Raw genomic sequence first — 12,089 nt, forward strand, 5'->3', positions numbered from 1 at the left:
CCCAGAACTACCCCGGAGTGAATGTGGACGAGTTGGGACAGAAAGTGAAGTGTGATGTCAGCTCTGGTCTGGTGTGCTACAACAAGGACCAGGGAGGCACTTTACCAATGTGCTACAACTACCTGATCCAGGTGCTCTGTTGCAGTGTTAGCCACTGCCAGGGATCTACCACCGCTGCAGGGTCAGCTCCCACAACAGGAACTGCCTCAACTGCCACTTCTGGGACTGCTACGCATACTTCCTGGCCTGTGTCCAGCATGCCTACCAGCACCAGCAGCACAGAGTCACTTTCTTCCTCTGGAAAAACCACAGTCCTTACCACAGCTTCTTCTGTAGCCACAGGCACACCCAGAGAGACTCAAACCTCATCCTTGCAAACCACTGGTCTCTCCTCAGCCCTTACAACCACAGGGACCAGTTCCACAGGCTGTAAATCTCAATGCACCTGGACAGAATGGCTGGACAGTGACAAACCCCAACCTGGCCAGTTTGAAGGAGACATCGAGACCTACTATCATATTCAGAACAAGACAGGTATCAAGATATGCAAGAAACCCGTGGACATCGAGTGTGAAGCTGTCCTCTTTCCCAACATATCCTTCCAGAAGCTGGGCCAGGAGGTGGTTTGTAATGTGGACTTTGGACTCATCTGTAGGAACAGCAAGCAGAGTGACAACCAAATCTGTTTCAACTACCACATCCGTGTTCTCTGCTGTGAGGAAGATACCAGCTGTATCGGCACAACTGGACCACTGTCTACCACCTCCACATCAGTACCTGGATTTTCCAGCACAGTCTCCACGTCCACAACAAGCAAGTTGCCATCAGAGGAGCCAAAACCCTCAACTTCATTCACAACTCAAAGTAGACCCTCTACCCCCAGGACGGAGAAGATTGTCTCCATCACCACAGCTAGGACTACTGGGAGTTACCCTGTCTCTAGTCTCTCTACCTCTCCAGCCTCTCCCACCAGCCTTCTCCCAACTTCAGAAGAGCCACATTCAGGTAAACCAAGTACAAGTTCATGGACAGCCTCCTCCAATGTTCCAAGCACTGCCAAGCCAACCACCTCCACTGGCAGACAGTTCTCTAGAACAAAAACCACATTGTGGAATAGCCTCCCTTCTAGTACCCCAACCATGGCCACCAGATCCATCCAGCCCATTTCTACCACAATGACAACCAGGAACCCTCAAACACTAGTCACCAGTGACATTTCCAAAACCAACTCTATGTTGCCTAGTAGGCCCCATGTCACAACATCTTCAGCCACATCAACAAGTGGGAGTCAGATGAGCATGACAACCATCTCCACCTCCCTGACCACTGCTGGGCCCTCCAGTCCTCCTCATAGAGGCACGACCACACACCCAGCCACCAGCCCTGAGACATCCTCCACCACCTGCCAACCCCAATGTCAGTGGACAAAGTGGATCGATGTAGACTACCCTTCATCTAGCATTGATGGAGGAGACATNGAGACATATGAGAATATCANGGCCAATGGAGAAAAAATCTGTGAGAAGCCNCAGGACATCAGGTGTATGGCCCAGAACTACCCNGNAGTGAATGTGGACGAGTTGGGACAGAAAGTGAAGTGTGATGTCAGCTCTGGTCTGGTGTGCTACAACAAGGACCAGGGAAGCACTTTCCCGATGTGCTACAACTACCTGATCAAGGTGCTCTGTTGTAGTGTTAGCCACTGCCAGGGATCTACCACCCCTACAGGGTCGGCCCCAATAACAGGATCAGCAACTACTGCCACTCAGACCCTGAGTTCTAAGCCTCTTCCCAACACTAGTCTGACCGTGACCAGTCCTCACTCAGTCTCCACCACAGTAGCAACAAGCATCTCGAGTGTCACGGAAACCAGCAGCCCAAGAAGCGTCTCCTCAATTCATACAACACCCAAGATCTTTCCTGAGACATTACTGTCGACGACTGGCTTGACAACACAGCAAACGTCGTCAACTGGAATCTGGACAAGTATACTTACGGGTACAGCTGGCACTGTCTCCTCAACATCTCTGTCCACCAGCCTAGAGTCTACCACAGGCATAACAGAGGTGTCCACCAGTATACCAGTGACATCTACCCTACCAGTAACTGTGACTAATGCTACTACCCCCCAGGGCACGACACTCTGCCAACCCAAGTGTAAGTGGACTGAATGGTTTGATGTGGATTCACCGACCTCGGGAGCAGCAAAAGGGGACATGGAAACTTATGAAAATATCAGGGCCTCTGGTAAGAAGATGTGCCAGGCACCAGAGAAAATTGAGTGTCGGGCAGAGAACTACCCTGCAGTGAGCATCGATAAGGTCGGCCAAGTAGTAAGCTGCAACCTGGAAACGGGGCTGATCTGCAAAAATGAAGACCAGAAAGATGATTTCAAAATGTGCTTTAACTACAATATACGTGTGCTTTGCTGTGATGACTATAGCCACTGTCCTACCACCCCTTACACCACCATCAAGTCTCCCCTGGTCCCTTTCACAACCTCAGTGTCCTCGAGCATGGAGTCCACCTTTCAGACTAACCGTCCTGCCAGCTCTTCAGGGCCAAGCACCCAAGCATCCACATGGTCTACACTTCCTAACTCAGGCTGTACACCTCGCTGCAAATGGACAGAGTGGTTTGACGCAGACTACCCTAACCCCGGCCCCAGAGGCGGGGACTTTGAGGTCTATGCAGTATTTCGTGAGGTTGGCTACATCTTCTGTGATCAGCCCAAGGACATTGAGTGCCGTTCAGAGAAAGAGCCAGACAGGCCCCTGGAAACTCTAGAGCAGGTGGTCCAGTGTGATGTGCGATTCGGGCTGATATGCAAAAATATCAACCAATCAGGACCTTTGCAGTATTGTGACAACTACCATGTGCGCCTCCTCTGCTGTGACAACTATAGCCACTGTACCTCGTCACCCATGGCCACCATGTCCACTGCTCTTTCTTCCTCTCACCTGCCATCTGCTCACACTTCCCTGGCTTTGAATACTTTTCCCCCCGGACTCAGTAGTTCCAGCGAGCCCCACTCCTCTTCCCTGATGTCTACTCACACCTCTACAATGTTGACCACAGAGACTTCACCTATAGCCACTGGCCCCACTGTGGCCCCATCCTCAACCTCAGGGACCCCTTATACCCCCAAAGTTTCCCCCAGCAGCCAGGTGACCTTCAGTGTGACTACTGCTTTTTCCTCCGTCTTCAGTACCCCCAGGCCTGTCTTTTCCAGCCATGCATCTTCCCCATCACCCTGTTTCTGTCAGGCATTTGGGCAGCTGTTCTTACCTGGTGAGTAGACAAGCCCATGTCCTCCCTACTCTATGTCCCCTGTCAGTTTTCAGAGCTATGAGCCCTCAGGCTACCCCTCAGACCCTATACCTCCTCCCCCTGGCACTAGCCTGCCTCTTTAGCTGGGGTGTCGCTATGTTTTCTTGTGTCCTTTCCCTCACAGGGGATATCATCTACAATAAGACTGATGGAGCTGGCTGCCAGTTCTATGCCATCTGCAACCAGTATTGTGATGTTGACCGCTTCCAGGGTACCTGCCCCTCCTCTTCACCTCCAATGTCTTCTACCACTGAACCTCTGCCTCCCCTGCTTCCTGGCTGTGATAATGCTATCCCTCCCCGGCAGGTGAGTTTCCCTTCCCCCTCCAGCTCCCTCCAGTGTGGTGTGATTTTGGGTTGTCAGGGACAACTGCTTTGGGGTTAAGCCATGGCTCTCAGCAGCACCCCAGCCCTGTGGCCTGTCTCAGTGACCTGCCTTCCAGTAGCTAGCTCCTTTTGAGAGGGGTGCACAGGCTCTGGAGTCTTGATCAGCAGACACTGGCTGCCTTCTGGCATTCAGAGCTGTGGGAACCTAGAGCTGCAGACAGGACAGGGCTTGAGTCTCCACACAAGCTCCAGGTAAACCCCCTGTATGTCTTCTCCCTCAGGTGAATGAGTCTTGGACCCTGGAGAACTGCACAGTGGCCAGGTGCCAGGGCAACAATCAAATCATTCTCCTTGAGCCAGAGCCTGTGGACAATGTCACCTGTGCCAACCGTCACTTGCCTATCAAAGTGTGGGACAAGGAGCCTTGCCACTTCCACTACGAGTGTGAATGTGAGCAGAGGGCAGGCATGGGGCAGCTCAGCAAGGTGGGACAGCACCGAGGCATCAGACCTCAGTGTCTGTCAATCTCAGACAGCATGTGCACACGCTGTGCTAGCCTGCAAGCAGTGTGCACATGGAGGTGTAGAACATGGATGTGACACAGGCAGGGGCTGTAACCAGAGAGAGGCAGGGTGGCACTGATGACAACTTCCATTACTGGATGATAAATGACTCAAGTTTGGGACTTAGAACTGAAAACTCTTAGGGTCTCCCATCTCCAAGCTAGAGCCAGATCAAATCATGCAAGGCCACACTCCCTATGGAGGCTGGGGAGAGTCCTTCCTGCCTTTGCAGGTTAAGGGCTATGGGAGTCCTTGGCTTGTGGCTTCATTGCTTCATTCGGCCTCCATCTTCTTATGACCTTCTGCTCCGTGTCTCTCTATCACTTATAAGTACACTGTCAGTAGGTTCAAGGGACACTGGCTGTTTATGCAGGTACCTGGTGCAGTATGGGAACATCTTCCAGATATGGTTGCCCTACAGATATTTCAGCAGCAATACTGAGGGCCAGTGTGGTGAGTAGTCACAACCTGGCTCATTATGGTTCTCTAAGTGGGGGAAGAAACAGGTCTATGGGAAACAGCGGAAGCTGATATAATCCCTGCCTTACTGCACCAGGTACCTGCACAAACAGCCAGATAGACATTCTAGGTAACTTGGAATGGTCCCATTTTAAGACCATCATATTCACAATAACTATAGTTTGGGAGACACCTATTTTATAGATGTAGCAACTGTTCCCTTGAGGTACTAGTTCCTGAGGTGGCACTGGGTAACATGGTTGGAGAGTGAGTCTCCAACTGTAATCTCCCATAGGCTTCTGCAGTGGATGGGGGCACTCACACTACCTGACATTCGATGGCACCTCCTATACTTTCCTGGATAACTGTACCTCGGTGCTCATGAGAGAGATCCACCCTCGCCATGGTAACCTGAACATCCTTGCCCACAGCTACTACTGTGGGGCTACCACAAATGTCACCTCCTGTCCCCGTGCCCTCAGTGTGTACTACAACTCCATGGAGATTATCCTTACCATCACCACCACTGATGGTGGGAAGGAAGAGAGCCTGGTGAGTCTTGTGATAGGTAGGGCCCCCATACCACACTGCAAACATGAGGTCTAGATATGGGGTGACATAGACAGAGAGGAAAAGCCCCGAGGACCAAGAACATTCTCCCCTCTGCAGAAATGGCCTGTAGGAGCTGGCCTACGCAAAGAAATGACTCCTAGCTCTAGACTGAGGAAGACAATAGGAATGCCCCTTGTGTTTGGGAGGGGGAACTCCCAAAGCAGCGTGCTGCCTAGCTGGCCCTCTGATTATTGGTTCCCTCTGGACATCCCTAGATTATATGGGACCAGATGTGGATACGGTCAGGCTTCAGTAAGAATGGTGTGACCGTGTCCTTGAGTGGGGCCACCACAATGAGTGTCAACATTTCCACCATTGGCACCATCATCACCTTTGATGGGAACATCTTCCAGATATGGTTGCCCTACAGATATTTCAGCAGCAATACTGAGGGCCAGTGTGGTGAGTAGTCACGACCTGGCTCATTATGGTTCTCTAAGTGGGGGAAGAAACAGGTCTATGGGAAACAGTGGAAGCTGATATAATCCCTGCCTTACTGCACCAGGTACCTGCACAAACAGCCAGATAGACGACTGCCGCCGGCCTGATGGCACCATAGCTTCTGACTGCCAGGACATGGCCAAAGAATGGCTGGTGCCTGGGAACAGTAGCAGCAGCTGCTTAGCTCAGCCTAGCCCTCTCCCCAGCACCACTCCCCAGACCCCAGTGTCCAGCACACTGACCTCCACCCCGTGCCCCTCTGCACCTCTCTGTGAGCTGATGCTGAGCCAGTGAGTCACCCTTTGGGGTGGTGGGGCTGGGCAGTAGTTCCCTTGGCCAACCTCCCTGCTGAGCTCCCAGCCCTGACCACTTACTGTCATAGGGTCTTCGCAGAGTGCCACAGGCTCATCCCTCCAGATGCCTTCTTCAGAAGCTGTGTCAGTGACCACTGCAATGCCAATATTACTGACATGCTCTGTCAGAGCCTGGAGGCCTATGCAGCACTCTGCCGGGCCCAAGGTGTATGTACCAACTGGCGTAATGCCACTGGAGGCTTGTGTGGTAAGTTGGAAGCATCCAACTTAGGGCTCCAGCTTCCTTGGTTCTTCTGAACCTGTTTGATGACACTCTTTGTGCCCACAGACCTCTCCTGTCCACCCACTAAGGAATACAGGCCCTGTGGACCCCTGCATCCGGCATCCTGCAGCTCGAGGTGAGTGCTACCTCAGTGACAGGGAATGTGGAGGTACTGACTGATTTCTGATGTATGCTCTGCTGCTCCTCCACACATTAGGACCCAGGACAGTACAACTGGGATGCTGGCAGAGGGCTGCTTCTGCCCTGAGAACCAGCTCCTCTTCAACTCACGCATGGACATCTGTGTGTCAGAGTGTCGTAAGTGCCATTCACCTACCATAAGACAAACCCTGCCCCACCTCTGCCCTCCATAGGGTCCCTCCTCACCTCCCAAGCCAGGATCCTGTTCAGCCTGACTAGTGTGAGAGAAGACCCTGGTGAGGCCATAATTCCTACAGATGTCAAAAGGCCTCCTGTAAGCCTGCCACCATTCTGTCTAAACTTTGCTGCTTGGGGCTGGTCAGAGAGCCTGTCTACCTTCACCACTAAGAGCTAGCATCTCAACATCTAATCTTACTACTGTCCCAGGGACCTGACAGCCTCAGAATTCTCTAGGACCTTCTGTTCCATCCTGGGAAAAGATAGAGGTCTTGGCTTGGGTACAGGTAGCCAGAGCTAAGAGCACAGTCCTCTTAGCTTATAACCCCCTTCTGCCTGACCTTGAATCCCAGCATCTTCGGTAATAACTTTACTCATTTCTTTCCAGCCTGCGTGGGACCAGACGGGCTACCCAAGTTTGTGAGTAGTGCTGCTCGCTGGCCTCTGCTTGAGTTAAAGTAAAGATCATGAAGAAGGGAGGGAGGGAGGGAGGGAAGCCAAGTCTTCACCCAGGAAGCTGATATGGGCTCCTAGGCTTCCTTCCTGCTGCCACTCTGGGCAGCAGAGAGCTAACCTGCTTAGGGTAAACCACGGCCTGGAGTTGAGTTCAGGTAGACAGGCCAGGGACTTTAGGACCTCAGAGCCTTCAGGGATCCTGATTTGGCCTGTTTCAGCCTGGAGAACACTGGATCAGCAACTGTCAGGCCTGTGTGTGTGAGCCCGGCTCTGTGTCGGTACAGTGTGAGCCAGTGAAGTGTGAGAGCCAGGATAAACCCCCACAGTGCACAGAAGCTGGCTTTGTGACTGTGACCTGGCCCAGTGCTGACAATCCATGCTGCCCTGAGACACTGTGTGGTGAGCATCCTGGGGACATAGAAGAGTCTCACTCTAGCTTAGCTGCACTGGGCCATGTGAGAGATGGGGGATGAGCTCAAGATGCTTCAGCTTTTCACCTAAAAATGAAGCTGGCGACCTCTGGTCTGAGCTAACAAAGCAGAGAATTGGTGAGGACCAAGAGGGTCAAAGACTGAGGGGATTTGTTGAAACCCAGAAAAACTGTGAAGCACACTAGGTACCGGGGGGGGGGGGGGGGATGACACCAGAGGCCAGTATTTCCAGAAAGGAAGAAGACGGGAAGGGGGTGGATAAATGGGCAGTGTCCTGACAGAACTTCCTCTCAACAGTTTGCAATTCAACCACCTGCCCCAAGAACCTGCCCACGTGTGAGCCAGGGTATGAGCTGGTTCAGACCCATGAGAATAGCAGCTGCTGCCCCAGCTACAGCTGTCGTAAGTAGGAATGGGGCAGAAGCATGGGCGAGGGGACACTGAGCCTGGTTGCAGTGGAGTCCAGGGTTTGTGCCCTGCTGCCAGATGTATATACACAATCCCCTTTCCTTTCAGGACCTAAGCTGTGTACACACAATGACACCATTTATGGGGTAAGGGCTCAGTCCAGGCAAGGTGGATGGCCGGGGTAGGTTGAGGTAGGTGGGAAGCCCATGTCCCCCGGTCCCTGGTCTTGTCTTGACATTCTTGCCATGGATGGCAGATCTGAAGAGGGGGTTTGGGCCCTTCAGAGGGAAAATATCTGGGCCCTGTGGGCTCTACCTGGATTCAGTTATACATCCTGACCTGATACGCTCACCCATATCTGCCTTGCCTTCTGAGTCACTCTTCTCTTCTGCTCCAGGTCGGCACAACCTTCCCAGGGGGTCCCTGCCAGACATGCACCTGCCTCTCTGATGGTGACCAAGAGCCAAAAGTAGAGTGTAAGGAGATAAACTGTACCACCTCTTGTCCCCAGGTGAGCCTGTGGCCCAGAAAACATGCTAAGAGGCTACCCATGGCAGCCTATCACTGAGAGTCCTCCAGTTCACCCTCAGTTTGAGGTCTTGTTCTTTTCCACTGGGAAAAGTAGGTGGAGAGTAAGGACTAGAGGACAGGACCTGCAGGCTGATGGACTAGAAACGGGTCTATATGGTACCAATAGACAAGTGGTTCTCAATCTGTGGGTCGCAGTGCCTCTGAGGGTCAAACAACTCTTCACATATCAGATAACCTGTCTGTCAGATACACTACGATTCATAACAGTAGCAAAATTACAGTTATGAAGTAGCAATGAAGTAATTTTATGGTGGTCAGTCACTACAACAGGAGAAACTGTTTTAAAAGGCTGTAGTATTAGGAAGATTGAGAACCACTGCAGTCAACAAAGAGAAGCAGGGTGAGCTAAGCTGTAAGACCTGGGAACACAGCAAAGATATGACCTTTCTGCAGTTCCTGTTAAGGAAGCCCAGAGCCCCAAGTGTGTGCTTAGGAGGGTAACTGGGATACATGAGAGACCTGACCATCTCTCCTGTCCCCACAGGGCTTCAAGTACACGCTGGTGCCAGAGCAGTGCTGCGGGGAGTGCCTGCAAAATGCCTGCCTCACACCAGAGGGCCATGCAGTACAGGTAATAGGAGAGGGTGGAAGGAGAACTACCCTTGAGCAGGTCTCGGCCACAAGTGGATCAATTGCTGCCTGGACCTCTACTGTGTGATTTACTTTCCAGCCCAATGAAACCTGGGTGAACAGTCCTGTGGACAACTGCACTGCATACCACTGTATGTCTGAGAATGGAGTCTATGTACTGACCCCAGTCCCCACGTCTTGCCCTGATGTATCCAACTGTACGGTATGTGCCTGGGAGGCCCTGCCTTTGGGTGGTCCACCCTTATAATGCCCCTGAAAGGCTCTGCCCCAAGGAGTCTGTGTTTCTACAGCTTGTTCCCCTATCCCAACTCTGCTCCAGTCTTGTTCTATTCTTGGCTCTGTAGGGAACCCTAAGGAAAACAGGTTGCTGTTACTCCTGTGAAAAAGAGGGTAAGTTGCAGACATCTTCTATCTCCTTCAGCTCCATCCAGTTCCCACCAAAAGCAATACAAGTTTCTCCCATGGGATGGCAGATCCCACCAGGGTCCCAGGATGAGAGAAGGGGTAGGCCACCCATGAAAGGTGTGTCAGTTACTTCTCACACTGCTGTGACAAAACATGGGAAAAAGTCATTTTAAGGAAGGAAGGACTTGTTTGGCTCCTGGCGGGAGTGTGCCGTTCCCACCATGGTGGGGAGACAAGAGTGGCCACAAGAGTAGAGGCAGATGTCTGCAGCCAGGAAGCAGCGAGGGATGAACGATGGCTGGCAGCTCACTTTCTCCTTTCCATTCAGGCTGAGACCCCTGCCCATGGAGGTCTGGCCACATCCAGCGTGGGTCTTTTCTCATAAATTAACTTAATCTAGAAAATCTGAGCTTCTCTCTTAGGTGATTCTAGATCCTGTCAAATTGACATCATGGAGGGTGAGCTTTACCAGGTCCAGGGGCTCCAAGTAAGGGTCTAGGGTTCCTGCACTGGCCTGTCTACTTTGCAGACTCAAGTACCTGTCAAGTGCACGTAAATGCGACTGTCTTGCGGTATAAGGGCTGTGAGACAGAGGTCAACATCACCTTCTGCGAGGGTTCCTGTTCTGGAATATCCAAGTGAGTGGGTACCTAACCTCCCCTGAAGAGTACAGCAAAACTAGTTGCTACTTGTCACCTTGGGTCTCACAGAGACTGTCCCCTGCTTAGGGTCAGAAGGTCACATATAGCTATCTGCACAAAATAGGAGTTTGGTTGGGGACTCATGGACAGGAATCTGAATATGTGTGTAAGGGATCAGGCAGTATTGGATCCCTCTGTTAGCCCTAGATGGCCCCAGGCTGTGGTTGGCTGTGAAGAGGGAGTGTCCAGGAAGGTTGAGAGTCTGTAGTTAAAGAGGGCAGGAAAAATGGCCAGAGGTTCACTTCAGGGCTTAGGGTGGCTTTCCAGAGGGAACATCTGTACAGGATCAGCAGAATGGAAGGGGAATAGAAGCACAGAAGGCTATGAGAGATGGAGCAGGGTTTAAAGAGAGTCCAGGAGGGCTAAGGCTTTGTGTTTAAGAAAGCAGCCATGCTGGACAGTCAAGCGGCTGTCAAGAGCCCACAGAGGACCATGAATGATTCTAATTCTACTGCTAAGAGGAGCACCCTCCCATGTCCACAGGTACTCCATGGAGGCCCAGGCCATGGAGCGCCAGTGCACCTGCTGTCAGGAGAGCAAGGTCCATGATGTAGCTGTAACTATGCAGTGTCCTGATGGTACAGTCATCCAGCACACCTATACCCACATCGATGAGTGCAACTGTGCCCCGGCCTGCAGCTCCCTGCCTGGGACTTCCATGATTGCTTCCTAGAGCCCATTGCTAGAAGGCAATTGCATCCCCAACCCCTTATGTCCCTCCACCTGGGGCAGAACCTGCACAACTGACCATGAGAACCTTAGGCAGGCAAGCTCCCTGAGGCCCACAAGAACCCTCTGTGGCCCTCACTGCCTCTGCTCCACCCTCCTCCGCCTGCCACTGGTAAGACCAGCATCAAAGAAGGTGGTGGAGCAATCAAGATCCCCTTGAGGAGGGTTCCAGGAGAGGATCTGGCCCTGAGGGGCCTGTTGGCTGTTTTGGCCTCATCCTCTGTGAGAGCCTGTGGCTATAGGGCTCCCCACAGCAAGCCTGTGTGTCCTATGTCACATAAAACAAGCTCTGTGTCAGGCATCTCACGCTCACAAAAGCAGATGGGACTGTCCAAGCAAGATCAGCTTCCAGGGAGCTGTATCAAGCAAGGTGGCTGCCTGCTGGAGGGGCTCTGGGATCTGGGGTTGAAGAGGGGTCTGTGCTCACTCATCCCTAAGCTGCAATAAACCCTGGCACTGTGTGTCTCCTCTGGTGTCTTTTCGTGGGCACTCTGTGTAGCTCCCTGTTTGTGGTTCAAAGTTGCCAGGAACAGAGCTAGAGCTCTCAATAGAACACGAGGGATAAGAAGGCATCTAAGAGGAATAGGGGAGAGGTACCTAGCCATTGGCTGGACACTGAGAGCATGGGCAGGAGCAAAGCAAGCCAGGGACCCACACACCAGCCTCACAGCCACTGAACCCAAGGGCAGCATCAGGACATCCTAGGCAGACAGAGGAGCCTGTGGGCTGAGGAGGCCATCCTAGCACCCATCAGTGTGGTGGCTGCAATGGGCAGACACATGGAGAAGGGTGCTTTGCACTGCTCAAACACCAAGAAGCTGTGGCTACATTGGTGCTAGGACCCTAAGTCCTGTTCTGCCTCCTCAGGTGCACTATATTTAAGATACCTGTCAATGACTGGCTTACTATACACGTGGCTATCAGTTGCTCCTTTCTTTCCCGCCCTCTGTTGAGAGTGGAGAACACTCCATGCATGTGGCAGGGAATTACAGGGTTGGAAATGTGGGGCTCGCTCTATGGCTTAGGTTCCAGAGGTAGGAGTGGAAAGAAGGAAACATGACAAGGGGAAACTATGTGTAGTGTGGGGCTGAT

General features: G+C 52.3%; 1 protein-coding gene across 1 annotated transcript in view; it reads left to right on the forward strand.

Annotated features, from left to right (window-relative positions):
- The window catches only part of Muc5b (mucin 5B, oligomeric mucus/gel-forming), a 32,834-nt gene extending 21,893 nt beyond the window's left edge, over positions 1–10,941 (forward strand). The window contains exons 32-50 of the mRNA XM_021167102.1: positions 6–3,291; positions 3,455–3,636; positions 3,938–4,106; positions 4,974–5,230; positions 5,506–5,692; positions 5,796–6,021; positions 6,114–6,292; positions 6,374–6,443; positions 6,525–6,625; positions 7,074–7,105; positions 7,360–7,540; positions 7,870–7,974; positions 8,089–8,126; positions 8,378–8,491; positions 9,056–9,142; positions 9,242–9,364; positions 9,507–9,552; positions 10,097–10,205; positions 10,752–10,941. Of these exons, the coding sequence (XP_021022761.1) occupies positions 6–3,291; positions 3,455–3,636; positions 3,938–4,106; positions 4,974–5,230; positions 5,506–5,692; positions 5,796–6,021; positions 6,114–6,292; positions 6,374–6,443; positions 6,525–6,625; positions 7,074–7,105; positions 7,360–7,540; positions 7,870–7,974; positions 8,089–8,126; positions 8,378–8,491; positions 9,056–9,142; positions 9,242–9,364; positions 9,507–9,552; positions 10,097–10,205; positions 10,752–10,941 (5,682 nt within the window). The remainder of the gene's footprint in view (positions 1–5; positions 3,292–3,454; positions 3,637–3,937; positions 4,107–4,973; positions 5,231–5,505; positions 5,693–5,795; positions 6,022–6,113; positions 6,293–6,373; positions 6,444–6,524; positions 6,626–7,073; positions 7,106–7,359; positions 7,541–7,869; positions 7,975–8,088; positions 8,127–8,377; positions 8,492–9,055; positions 9,143–9,241; positions 9,365–9,506; positions 9,553–10,096; positions 10,206–10,751) is intronic.
- The last annotated feature ends 1,148 nt before the right edge of the window (positions 10,942–12,089 follow it).

The sequence above is a fragment of the Mus caroli genome, chromosome 7 (assembly GCF_900094665.2).
Source record: "Mus caroli chromosome 7, CAROLI_EIJ_v1.1, whole genome shotgun sequence".
NCBI classification, from domain to species: domain Eukaryota; kingdom Metazoa; phylum Chordata; class Mammalia; order Rodentia; family Muridae; genus Mus; species Mus caroli.